The 14406-nt window shown below is 37.2% G+C and overlaps 1 protein-coding gene across 1 annotated transcript in view; it reads right to left on the reverse strand.

Moving 5' to 3' along the window:
* GPC3 (glypican 3) overlaps positions 1-14406 on the reverse strand; it is a 447256-nt gene that overhangs the window by 128176 nt on the left and 304674 nt on the right. The window contains exon 5 of the mRNA XM_028522481.2: positions 14037-14162. Within this exon, the coding sequence (XP_028378282.1) occupies positions 14037-14162 (126 nt within the window). The remainder of the gene's footprint in view (positions 1-14036; positions 14163-14406) is intronic.

The raw sequence follows: 14406 nt of genomic DNA on the forward strand, positions 1-14406 counted from the left end.
CTATGCTGTACATAATGGGAAACTGAGGCTCAGACAAGAGAAAGCTAATACATCCTGGAGTAGAAATCCCCTAAACTTGTGAGCTGAAACCCTCTACTCTGTCTGATGCATTTTATGACTACCATGTAACTTTAAAATTTGCCTCTGTGTGCTTTTTGTCAATACCTCAAGTTCTTGGCTATATTACTATGAGTAAAAACCATCAAAGAAACTCAACGAATAGTTTGCACTTACTTAAGTACAGGAGGAATGGGCAAAAAGTGGGAGACCTGAGCTATTTTCATTTTTTATTTTTAAAATATTTTTTAAAATTTATTTATTGATTTTTAGAGACAGAGGAAGGGGAAATGGGGGGAGAGAGAGAGAGAGAGAGAGAGAGAGAGCAAGCACGAGCGCTATTTGTTATTCTACTTTATGCATTCATTGGTTGAATCTTACATGTCCCCTGACCAGGGATCAAACCTGCAACCTTGACATATTGGGATGATCCTCTAACCAACTGAGCTACCCAGCCAGGGTGAGCTGAATTACTTTTAAAGCCCCCAAAACCTTATACCCTGTGGGAGGAACTGAGGCCAATGGCAGCAAAGAAGTGGCACCTGCTAGCCATTTTCTGTGTCTTGCAGGGAAGAAAAAACACCATTACAACCACAAGGGTCAAAACACTAAGGAAGATGGAGGGGGTTGACAGCAGGGCTATGGCAGGAGGCTCCCAAGAGGCTTCCCTAACAGACCTCCCCCTTTATTTCCAACTCCAGGTCTCAAGAGGTCATCTTCTTTGATGCTCAGTGACCAACTACCAGAAATAACTCTTCTGGGTCAGAGTAATTGGATGAAAATATTTCGGGTCTGTTTTGTTTGTGTAGGTCAGAGGCATTCTGATGAAGTGCCACTTGTATGGCTGAAGGAGACCTGCCTTATCAGGAAAATATCAGGAAACTTGTCCTGCCCAGCAGCCTTGTTTCAATCAATTCTGCACCTATCTAATATGCTCTCTGAGAAGTGAATATAAAGTAATGACAGATTCCAAATTCGCAAATATCTATCAACCCCCTGTAATATATATATATACTCCAAATCATGTTGTCCATCCATGATTCTGACATTATTTAAAATATTTCTCGAACTCCTCTTTGGAAATCTCCTTTAAAGACAGTTTAAGCCCTAGCTGGTGTGGCTCAGTGGATTGAGTGCCGACCTGTGAACCAAAGGGTTATTGGTTTGATTCCCCAAGCACATGCCTCTGTTGTGGGACAGGTCCCCAGAAGGGGGTGCATGAGAGGCAACCACACACTGATGTTTCTCTCCCTCTCCTTCTCCCACCCTTCCCCTCTAAAAGTAAATAAATGAAATCTTTGAAAAAAAAAAGACAGTTTAAGGATCACAGGAAGTAAACAGCCCCATATTTCATCCTGTCACCTCACCCAAAATGGACTCCAAGTAAAATAGTACATACCTGCTTGATCAGCTACCCCCATTCAACAGTTTGGTTCCAAAAGAATGATATATATTTCCAAAAAATGCAGTTTACCTTTACAGGAAGAATGACCTGTACCTCCTCATCCTGTAGGTACATGGCCTACTCAACCACATTACATTCATGTGATAACATCAGCAACAGCTGTATTTATGTAGTGCCTACGTGCCAGAGCATGTCTTCAAAATAACCCTGTATAAGTATCAGTATCCCTACCTCACACATAAGGTAACAGAATTTGATGTTAAATCACCTGCCCAGACCACACAGTCAGTCTGAACCAGGATTACAATCTCCATCAGCATCATTCTAAAGACTGTATTCTTCCCAATGTGCACCAATCACCTGGCTCATGTTTCCTAACCTCTCAGGGTCTTCTCACTATAATCCTCAGCCTACATTGCTGAGGATCAATGGGTTGAGAACCAGCAACTTGCAGGCTGCAGGTCCTAAGGAACATATAGAAAAATCTTTTGAGGACTGGCAGCATTGGTAAAACCAGTAAATGGCCTACCAAAGCACCTGCTTTCAAGGAAACAATAATATTTAAAGGGCATAGAAGCTCTAGTATGTTAAGTTAATAACTTTTAAAGCAATTATAGTTCTTCATGGACCCATCTCCTAAGGCACAGGTGGCAAACACAAGGCCCACAAGCCGAATCCTGCCCTCCACCTTGTTTTATCCGGCCCAGCACCTTGTTTCTACCTGGTGGCAGCGCCGAACTCTTGCTTAACTGTTAAGGAGTAGTTACATTTATACAGTCCTAAAATTACATTTGGCCCTTTGAAGGCAACTGAAAGGCTGATGTGGCCCCCTGTGAAAATGAGTTTGACACCCCTGGCCTAAGGCTTCCCAGCTCAAATAGAAGAGCTCTGGTGAGTAGAGTAATGGAAGTAAGGGGAAATGGACCTTACCCCTCAGAACCACATTTCAAAGAGGACTTTGTGAAGTGATATTTATTTGTTGAGGGTATGGATATGCTAGAACCTGCCTTGGAGACCCCCAAATGCTCTCCTTTTAATTAAATGATCCAACTGAATGTAGGTAAGGCTGACACAAGTACTAATAGGATACAATCTGCTTAAAGTAATAAGCTAGCTGCCCTTCAACAGATGGCCGCAGACAGCAGTGGTGAGCCATGGAAATGTCTCCTCGTGCTATTTTGGACATGACAGTCAACAAGTACAACCCATCCTACATGTGGAACAGCACATTAAGCTGTCAGTTAGTAGGACAAACTGAATTTTCCTCACTCAATTCTGAAGGTAGAGGTATTATATGTGACACCATAATCTTAAAGGGTAAACGTCACTGTATTGCCAGAGAGTGGGTCCTGAAGATGGCTGTCACTACAGACTATTTTTTTTAATATTTTATTTATTTATTTTTAGAGAAAGGGGAAGGGAGGGAGAAACGGAGGGAGAGAAATATCAATGTGTGGTTGCCTCTCAAGTGCCCCTACTGGGGGCGTGACCCACAACCCAGGCATGTGCCATGACTGGGAATAGAACCAGTGACCCTCTGGTTCGCAGCCTATGCTCAATCCACTGAGCTACACCAGCCAGGTACTTTTGAGATAAGTGTATGATAAAAATATGCCAATCTAAGCCCTTAAAGGGATTATTACATGGGGTTACACTCCAAACTTCTGTCTTACCTTACCAGGATTGGAAAAAATCCATAGCTGCCATAAATATTTCATGTTATACCAAATTAAGTTATCTTCTACATAATACATTTTCCTTCAAAGCCTTTTCATGTACAATCTTATCTTATTCAAAGTAGGCAGAATACATAAACTGCCATACTAGTAAGCAGTACTATACATCAGCACTTGCATCTAGGGCATACACTCGGGCCAACATTGCAGGTCCCCAGATCAGACAGAATGAAGTGTCATGTTTCTACTTCTAGGAAAATGAACTGAAATGAAATCCAAAAAGGTCTGAGTGGGGCCAGGAGCTGTGGACACACTGATACAACAAATACTCTCTCTATCTTCCCAGCATTTTAAAAGCACGGCATCCTGCAGGATAAATGGCAAGGGAAGAACTGGCCACAAGAAGAAAGAGCTGGGATGTTGAAGACTATACCCCAGTTTCTAACCCTTGAATCCCCATGACAGGGTAGCTCAGAAGAGATACTGAGCAGTGGCTTCAGGATGACATTAGTTTGCTTTGTGCTTAAACAAGCTTGGAATCAAATTACTTTAGCACCTGACTCGACACCATTGAATACAATTTCTATTCTACATTGTTTGCTTTCCTTCCTATGACCCCTTCCTCTTGGCCCTGGTTTCTTTATCTTATATATTCACTTCCCTGCTGGTGTTTTCATTGGCTGTTCTATATTTAAAGTTGTATATACACTACCTTGATTTCTGGACTAAAGCCACCACATAAATCTAAAAGACAAATAAACAAAACCCAAACAACAAATAATTAATGACTTATTTTAGCAAGAGATCTTGGGAGCTATATATAGCAATTGCTGCATATCACTGGTCTCTTCTGATAGGATTGGAATGATCTGTTCATGTGTATCTGAATATGTATACACTCCAGTATATAAGTATTTTCTTTACTTAATTCCTTTACCACTAGATTGAAGATTCTGAAGGCCTTTTCCTTTTGGCTATATATACCAGTGAAAGAACTGTTAATGCTAGAATTTAGCTCTTCCCTCTCTCAAGGTTTCAAAACATAGTACTCTTAAAATAACTGCATTATAAAAATAAAATCAACTATCCTCTCTCAGCTTTCCTAGATTATGGGGTGGGGTCAGGGGAAACTAAGCCATTTTGTTCATCTCTCTCTTTAAAAATATTTTGTCTATGTCAGGGACTGGGTGGTAAGGGTTCTTTCAACCACTCCCACTTGTTGATATGCCACAGACTATTCCTCCAATGCAGGAGATGAGAAAAATAACAGTCACTTTGCCTTGCTTTCCTGCATTACCTAGAAGGTTTTGAGACGTGAACAAAATCTAAGAACTGAATTGTTTTTATATGTCTGCTTCTGCCTTTCCATTTAAATATAGATATCCTGAAGGAGCAATATAAACATTGGAAGACTTGTCTTAACAGTAGAAATAAGGGAAAATTTACAGTGACTGTGTTTGCACATTATTTCTTAGGTGACATGGAGGCAAGACAGGAAAGAGAGGGGATACTTTCACTGCAATTTGCCCCTGTAGATCTCATGGAGTTTATTCTCTAATGTTAGGTGAACCATGTACTCCACTGTGAGTCTCAGAGTTATCTGAGAAAATGCAAAACAAATACTGATTCATAACCAACAGGAGTGCTTATACAGAACTAAAATCCAGAACATAATAGCAATATTCTGGAGCTGATATCAGAATCCAGGCCCATCCAACCCAGCAACATGACAGAAGAGAATCAAGACCGGCTTAAGAGTGAAACACAAGGGAACTAAGGCATCATGCCACAAAGCAAGGTACACATAGTTGTTACATGCAGAATTGATAAGCCTCAAAGCCACCGAAGAAGCATAAACACTTATAGGAGGTATGCTGATTGTAGAAGAGGCTAGTTGACCACACACACAGGACTGAGAAAAAGAGAATCAGGGAAGAATAGCTGCAAAGGTAGGTAGAGATGAGGTCAGGTCAAGGAGAGGCTAGCATTTAGGTGATGGTCAAGTATGATGGGGATGGTAGGCATGACAGTTCAGCTGTCCTGTCTTCAAGGTTAAGGGCGAGCCAAGCTGAATCCAGAGGGGGTTGAAGAAACCTGATAGAGTTGTAGTTTTTCAGGGTTCATATAACATGGGCAGAAAACAAAATCTATACCCATACAATAAAATATTATTTGATAAAAAGTAATGAAGTAATTATACATGCTACAACATGAATGAAGGTTCAAAACATGATAAGTGTGATACCTTCTATATGAAAAAATCCAGAATAGGTAAATCCAGATACAGAAAACAGACTGTGAGTTGCCAGGGAGTGGAGAAATAGGGAAATGGAAAGTGAATAATAATGGGTAAAAGATTTCTCTTTGGAGTGATGAAATGTCTTGGAACTAGATACAAGTGATGACTATATAATATTGTGAATAAATGAAATGATACTGTATTGTATACCTTAAAGTGGTCCATTGTATGTTGTGTAAATTTCAACCTCCATAAAACATACACAAACACACACATACACACTACAAATGGGTAGAGCCTCTGTTGTGACGCCTCTGAGGGGAAATCCCTGGACTGCTGAGGAAGGGTACTGGTTGATTATTTTACCCTCATCCTTCTCATTAAGTTGTAAACTCCTCAGAAGAGGTAGGCACTGAATTCTACTTATCACTGTATGCCCCATAGGGCCTAGAATATAGTATGTGCTCAATTTTTGTTGAATGAACCTGGAACGTTGTCCAGGATGGACCACATGTTAGTACACAAAACAAATCTCAATAAATTTAAGAAGACTGAAATCATATCAAGCATCTTCTGTGAATACAATGCTATGAAACTAGAAGTTGATCACAAGAAAACAACAGAAAAACACAAATATATGGAGGCTAAATAACATGCTAGAGGACAATGAATGAGTTAACAATGAGATCAAAGAAGAAATCAAAAGATACCTTGAAACAAATGAAAATGAGAACACAAAAACCCCAAATTTATGAGATGCAGCAAAAGCAGCCCCAAGAGAAAAATTTATAGCATTACAGGCCTACTACTACAAACAAGAGAAATATCAAATAAACAGTTGAACTTTACATGTAAAGGAACTTAAAAAGAACAACACCCAAACAAAGCCCAAAGCAAGTAGAAGAAAAGAAATAATAAAGATCAGAGAATAAATAAATAAAATAGAGTCTAAAATATGATAACAAAAGATCAATGAATAAAAGAGCTGGTTCTTTGAAAAGATAAACAAGATCACCAAACCTTTAACAACACTCATCAAAAAGAGAGAGAGAGAGAGAGAGAGAGAGAGAGAGAGAGAGAGAGAGAGAGAGACAGGACCCAAATAAATAAAATAAGAAACAAAAGAGAAAAAAATAACAACTGACACCAAAAAATACAAAGATTGTAAGAAAATATTATAAACGTGCCAACAAACTGGATAAACTGGACAACCTGGGTAAAATGGATAAATTCCTAGAAACGTACAATCTTCCAAAACTAAATCAGGAAGAATCAGAGAATCTGAATAGACAGATTACATCTAGTAAAACTGAAACAGTAATCAAAAAAATTTCAACAAACAAAAGTCTTGGACCAGATGGCTTCACAAGTGAATTTTACTAAACATTCTGAAAAGAACTAACATCTCTCCTTCTCAAACTATTTCAAAAACTTCAAGAGGAGGGAAGACTCCCTAACTTATTTTACAAGTCCAGTATGACCCTAATTCCAAAACCAGATAAAGATACTACCAAAAAAAGAGAAAATTATAGGCCAATATCCCTGATAAATATATAGATGCTAAAATCCTAAACTACATATCACCAAATGAATACAGCAATGTATCAAAAATATCATACACCATGATCAAGTGGGATTTATTCTGGGAATGCAAGGTTGGAACAACATTCACAAATCAATAAATGTGATTTACCATGTAAAGAAAATGAAGAATAAAAACCACATGATCATATCAACAGATGAAAAAAAAAAACCTTTTCATAAAATCCAGCACCCATTTATGATAAAAACTCTCAAAGTGGGAATAGAGGGAACATACCTAAACATAATAAAGGTCATATATGACAAACCTAGTGCCAACATCATACTCAACACAGGCAAAAACTATAAGCGTTCCCCTTAAAATCAGGAACAAGACAGGGATGTCCACTTTCACCTCTCTTATTCAACAATACTGGGAGTCCTAGCCACAGCAATTGGAAAGAAGAAGAAATAAAAGGCACCCAAATTGGAAAGGAAGAAGTAAAATTGTCTTTATTTGCAGATGACATGATACTGTACATACAGAACCCTAAAGGTTTCACCAAGAAACTACTAGAACTGATAAATGAATTCAGTAAAGTAGCAAGATATAAAATTAATATCCAGAAATCGGTTGAATTTTTATATGCCAATAAAGAAGTAACAGAAAGGGAAATTAGAAGCACATACTGTGTTCGTGGATGGGAATAATTAACATCATTAAAATGTCCATCCTACCCAAGGCAATCTATGGATTCAACATGATTCCTATCAAGATTCCAATGACATATTTCACAGAACTAGAACAAATATTTCAAAACTCTAAATGGAGCCAAAAGAGATCCCAAGTAGCCACAGCAACCTTTAGAAAGAAGAAAAAGTTGGAGGAATCATGCAAACTGATATCAGACTATACTAGAAGGCCATAGTAATCCAAACAGCATGGTACTGGCATAAAAACAGACATATAGACAATGGAACAGAATACACAGCTCATAAATAAATTCACACTCTTTTTGGTCAATATTTGACAGAAGAGGCACAAAAAACATACAATAGGCTAGAAATAGTTTACTCAATAAATGCTGTTGGAAAAATGAGACAGATATGTGTAAAAAGTGAAAGTAGACCACCTTCTTACACCACACACAAGAATAAGCTCAAAATGGATTAAAGACTTAAATGTTATACTTGAAACCATACAAATCTTAGAAGAAAACATAGGCAGTAAAATCTGGGACATTTCTCGTAGCACTATTTTTCTGATAAATCTCCTTGGGCAAGGGAAACAAAAGAAAAAAACTAACAAATGTGACTATATCAAACTAAAGTTTCTGCACAGTAAAGGAAACCACCAACAGAATAATAAGACAACCCATTGGATGGGGGAACATATTCGTCAATGATACATCTCATGAGGACTTAATTCCCAAAATTTAATACCCAAAATACAAGCAATCCAATTAAAAAAACAGGCAAAGAACATGAATAGACACTTCTCCAAAGAGAACATACAGATGGCCATTAGACATATACAAAAAAAATAAAAAAAGAATGCTCAATGTCACTAATCCTCACAAGAAATGCAAATTAAAACCAGAATGAGATATCACCTCACACTTGTTAGAATGGCTCTCATCAATAAATCAACAAACAAATGTCAGTGAGGATGTGGAGAAAGGGGAACCCTCATACACTGTTGGTGGGAATGCAGACTGCTGCAGTCACTGTGGAAAGCTGTATCAAGTTACCTCAAATAGCCCTGGCTGGCGTAGCTCAGTGGATTGAGTGTGGGCTGCGAACCAAAGTGTCGCAGGTTCAATTCCCAGTCACGGTACATGCCTGGGTTGCAGGCCATGACCCCCAGCAATCGCACATTGATGTTTCTCTCTCTCTTTCTTTCTCCCTCCCTTCCCTCTCTAAAAAATAAATAAATAAAATCTTTTAAAAAAAAATTACCTCAAATAATTAAACATGGAACTGCCATATGACCCAGCAACTCCTCTTCTGGGAATATATGCAAAGGAAACTGAAACAGTAATTCTAAATAATATATGTACCTTTATGTTCATTACAGCATTATTTACAATAGCCAAAATCTGGAAGCAGCCCAAATGCCCATCAGTGGATGAGTAGATTAAAAGGCTGTGATATATTTACATAATGGAATACTAGTCAGTCATAAAAAGGTAAACCTTACCTTTTGCAACAGCATGGATGAACCTGGAGAGTATTATGCTAAGTGAAATAAACCACTCATAGATAAAGTACTATATGATTTCACTTATATGTGGAATCTTATAAACAAAATGAAGTAACACACAAAATAGAAACAAACTCACAGAGGACATACTGACACTTGTCAGAGAGGAGGGGGGTTGTGGGGCTGGGTAAAAAAAGTGAAGGGATTAAGCAAAGAAAAAGCTCATAGTAACAGACAGCAGTATGGTGATTACCAGAGGGAAAGGGGGTAGGGGAGCTAGAAGTGAGGAAAGGGAGGATGATGGTGATGAAAAGAGACTTGACTTGGGGTGGTGAACATACAATACAATATAAAGATGATGCATTAGAGAATTGTGCATCTGACACCTATATGATTTTATTAACCAATGTCACCCCAATAAATTCAATTAAAAATAAAGACAAAAAGCATTTTTCTCTCCAAATATGGATTTGAACATGTGTAAGTTTAAATAGTTTCTCTATTACACTAATGTAACAGTAAACTATAAACAATAAAATGGGGCTTACACACAGTATCAAACAATCCAGAAGAATGAAAATTTCAGTCAATTATCCATATATTTCACCTAACAGTTTTAAAGAGGTGCTTGAGAATGTATGTACTAAATTGTTCATTCTTCATACTGGTATTTTCAGTGCCAATGCAGTTACCTTACTTCTATGGGTTCTTTATTTTTCTCTTGGTTTCGGGGGTTCTCTAATTGAAATTCTCTGTAGTTCCACAAAGGCAAAAGATGGAGAATTTTCTGTCTCGACAGTTATAGAAAACCTTTGCCCACAGGTTACAAGATGGCTTACGTGAGTGAATCTCATATAAGTCAAGCTTGCAAATTCAAAGATTTTGGCTAAATTCTGGAAGACAACATTTATCTCAAGCCAAGATGGGGCAATAGGCTTATGTGATACTCCCTGAGACTAGATCTGTGAAAATACTCTCTTCATTCATACTTCAATTGGTTGGACTCATAAGAGATAAAAATTGAAAGGATGTATTATATGAGCTTATTTAGAGAGACAATGACTTGTTTAAGCCTTTACAAGCTGAGAGATCTGTACATCCAGAGTAGGAAGATATAAACAGCTCTGATAATGCAGCTGACCTGGATACTGATATTTCTTCAATGTCAGTATTTTTCTTTTAGTCAGGCATCTCCACTGGCAAGTCTTATTCCCTTTTAGGGTCCTTGAACTTCATAAATTTTCTTGACTGAATGTATAATATTTTCAAAGGAATGCAAACTCAACCCATAAAGATAAAGTTACAACCCATTTGGCAATATGAAGTTGCAACTGTTACTTAAAACTAAATTAAATTAGAGATTCACTGGAAATCTGTGGAAGGTTTTAGCTATCAATGAGAAATGCAGCACAAAGCTAATCTTTATAAATTGTACAAATAGAGGGCACACATATCCTCAGGCTATAGAACTTCATATTATTAAATGTATATTGCTAAGTAATTAAAAAAAACTACTTTGACACTATTCCCTAGTCCCATCATTTCATTAGGTCAGTAATTTAAGTATGGGTTAATTATAACCCGAGGGTACTAACCAAGAAGTTACTTCCTGGATTATATAACCCTTATTCTGTCTACAAATATGTTTGATTTCATTCCTTCCTCCCTCCTTCTTTTTCTTCCCCCTTTCCTCCTTCCCTCCCTCCTTCCCTTCCTTCCTAGATAGAATTATATATATTGACAATAAAAGTTGTTTTTAAAAAATAGATTTTTCAGAAGCACAAATAGAAATTTGGGATAATAGCTTTTCTCCATACCATAATACTTATTTTATTATTTTTCCAACACCCTAAAATATTTGACAAATATATCAAGCAAAAAACATTCAGTCAATGGGGTTCTATTAATGGTGCAAAAGTACATTTGGGTAACTTTGGGACTCATACAAATTTAGCAGGCTTTGGATTCTGCCATTTGAGAGAAGAAGACTTTCTTGGTTCTAGGGCAACATCCTTTGCAAAAGTACACTATATATGAAGTAGTTTATGTGAATAAAATTCAATTTAAGAAATCCCACTAATTCATAAGATGTAGGTGTGGGCAGAAATTCCTTGGAATTAACTAAAACATGATCTCCTGATATATTAGAAGATATATCCTATCAGGATACATTTGCTCTCAGTAACTGTAACAGTGTAGAACCCAATATTAGATATATATTTTTTTCTAGAAGTAACACCTCTTTGAGTGTGGTTGTTAGAGTAATAATATGGGTGCAATAATTTATAGTTTTAATTTGAACATTTCACCTAAAATGTCATATGGTGTGCTTGGGTGTGATATTGTTATGTTACAGAATTACATGCTTATGATTTTGTAATAAAAGGGGTGTTATTTGTGCCAGACCCTATACATATTAGGTGCTCAAATATTGGTTAAATGAACAAGTGTTTGATTGTACTAATAAATAAACATATTGCAAACTAAAATTTTCTTTTTAATAAGAGACCATGGCTAGAAAACATGCTGCTTAAAATAAATTACTATTCAGGAACTGTTCATATTTCACTAGATTAACATACTAGTGGATAGGTCACTGGGATGGTTTTTAATCAAGTTTTTGCAAGATCCATATATTTGACCTTTGGGCATTTTCTTTTTAAATATTACATTGAGGCACACAGTTCAGGGCTAATGCATCTACTTTTTACAAAGCCAAATATCAAAGGCTTTTCTCTGACAATTTAAAAAATATTTCATAATAGGTACATTTTCATGATTCTACTTAGTACCTGGTGAACTTATAGGCTGATAAATATACACTATTCCTCCAGAGTGGAGTGGGCTGCCTGGGGCCATTATTCCTTCCAGCCTGACTTGCATTTGCAAGAGGGAAGTCTATGTCCATGCGAGTTCAGTGCCTCATAGAGGGTGGCGTCCAACCTCAATCTCATTGGTACCTTGTTCTCATTTTCCTGGATCAGTAAAACAGCTTAGTTGAGAAACAAGCAATGTACAGGCATGTGTTTTACCTTATATTGGGAAGAGGAGCATAGAGGGTGAAGGAAGGAAGAAAAGAAATAACCTGCCCTGGCTGATGTGGCTGAGTGGATTGAGCTCTGGCCTGTGAACTGAAAGGTGGATGGTTCGATTCCTGGTCAGAGCACATGACTGGGTTTTGGGCTGGGTTTTGGGGGCAACCAATCAATGTTTCTCTACCTCTCTTTCTCCCTTCCCACATCTCTAAAAATAAATAAATAAAATCTTTTTAAAAAAGAAGACAAATAACCCGAACTGAACTTGCAGTATATACCAGTCTTCCAATAAACACCAATTTGCTATGGGCTTTAGACTTATGACCTCACCTAAAAGTTACAACACCCCTGTGAAATACCCTTCCTATACAGAGAAGGACCTTGAGCCTTTCTAAGTTACTCATCCAAAGTCATACACAGGAAATACCAGAATTGAGATGCAAAATCAAGTTCATCTGGCTCCAAAGCCTTCTTCTGTCCATTACATTACTTTACTATTTAATTTCATTTTGATTCATGATTAATTATCCTATGTCCTGATATTGGTTCATACTATAATGTAAACTCCTCAGAGCAGTTAATTTGCTTGTATTGTTCATCCTTGTATCCCTAGCATCTAGCTTGGTGCTTCACATATAGTAGTATCTCAAAACATTAATGTTGAAGGTATAAATGAATGAATGAATGAGGAAAAACACACATACTGTCAGACACAGAGGGGTTGTAATCCAACCATAACATTTTTTAGGTGTGGAAACCCAAGCCCAGAGAAATTAAGTCACTTGCCCTAGGCTAAGCAACTAATCCATGAAAGATTCAAAATGCCAGTTCAGGTCTGTTCTGTATTGTCCTCTAAAACACACTACTGCCTTGGCTGGTGTGACTCAGTGGATTGAGTGTCGGCCTGTGAACCAAAGCGTGGTTGGTTCAATTCCCAATCAGGGAACATGCCTAGATTCCTGGCCAGGTCCCCAATCGGGGGCATGCGAGAGGCAACCACACATTGATGTTTCTCTCCCTCTCTTTCTACCTCCCTTCCCCCCTCTCTAAAAATAAATAAATCTAAAATATTTTAAAAAATAAAGATTAAAAAATAAATGAAACACACTACTGCAAAAATTTTTGAAAGCATATTCATCAACACCATGGGGTTTCCTAAGCCTTCTACCTTCTGGATTTAATTCCTTAATTGCAAACTGTTCCTTATGCATGCAAAGCCAATTAGCCCACTAGAATGAAATCTCTGTGAGGACAGGGAATTTTGCCTATTTTTTCATTTCAAGATAACTAGCAGTTTGAAGGTACTAAGTAAATATTTACCGAATAAATGAATATATATTATTTACTTTCCAGCTATGAGCACATTCTTCACTGATGAAGAATGTTAGCACAGATTATGCTAACAAACACTCAAATGATCACATATTTCAGTAAAACTGCTCACTGAACCAGCACTCCTTTTTCCTTCCCCTGTCTTCTTTCCTTCACCTTCATCACTAAAACAGGAAAAAACCAGAAGTATCTATTTCATAGGGTGGGTGTAAGATTGAAGAGAGTTAATACAGGCAAGTACTTAATATGATATTTAATATGTAGTTAACTCTCAATACATGATAGCTATTAGTATAAATATGATTTCTTCCAATCAATCAATGAATAACAACCAACATAATTAGGAGATGGAGTAAGCCAATAATTCTCTACGAGCTTCAAAGTTCATAAATTATGAGGGCTGTAAGTTATAGAAAGCATCTTGCATATCATAGATACTCTATATGTTTTTCCTAGAACTTTTCTTATGAAATTAATGAAGGCAAGAGAAGGCGTAACCATCCTTGTGATGAACATATGATGATTATTCCTCAAACACTGCTCTATTTATCATTCAAAAAAAGATTACCTCTCCACAAGTTCTTGTCCATTCCAGCAAAGAGTGTCATTTTCAGCCACAGGGCTATGGCTGCAGATGTAGCCAGGCAAAGCACTGTAGAAACTGATGAAAGATTTCAGCTTCTGAATTAGTTCCCTGAAAGAAAAACAAAAAACATCTGTGCATAAGAAGCAAGTAAACTCAGTATGAGAAAAGTTTAATTTCCTTATCAGCATGACAGAACAGCTCTAACAGACTGATTAGAGCAATAAATGATTTTTAAACACATTCTTGGCTGTAAGGCTACAATTTTGTTTTTTAAAAAAATCAATAAAATTATATTAGAAAATAGTTGCCTGCCATATAAGGTACTGTTCCTTTCAGAAGGATGATTTAATTC

Source organism: Phyllostomus discolor, chromosome X (assembly GCF_004126475.2).
Source record: "Phyllostomus discolor isolate MPI-MPIP mPhyDis1 chromosome X, mPhyDis1.pri.v3, whole genome shotgun sequence".
NCBI classification, from domain to species: Eukaryota; Metazoa; Chordata; class Mammalia; order Chiroptera; family Phyllostomidae; genus Phyllostomus; species Phyllostomus discolor.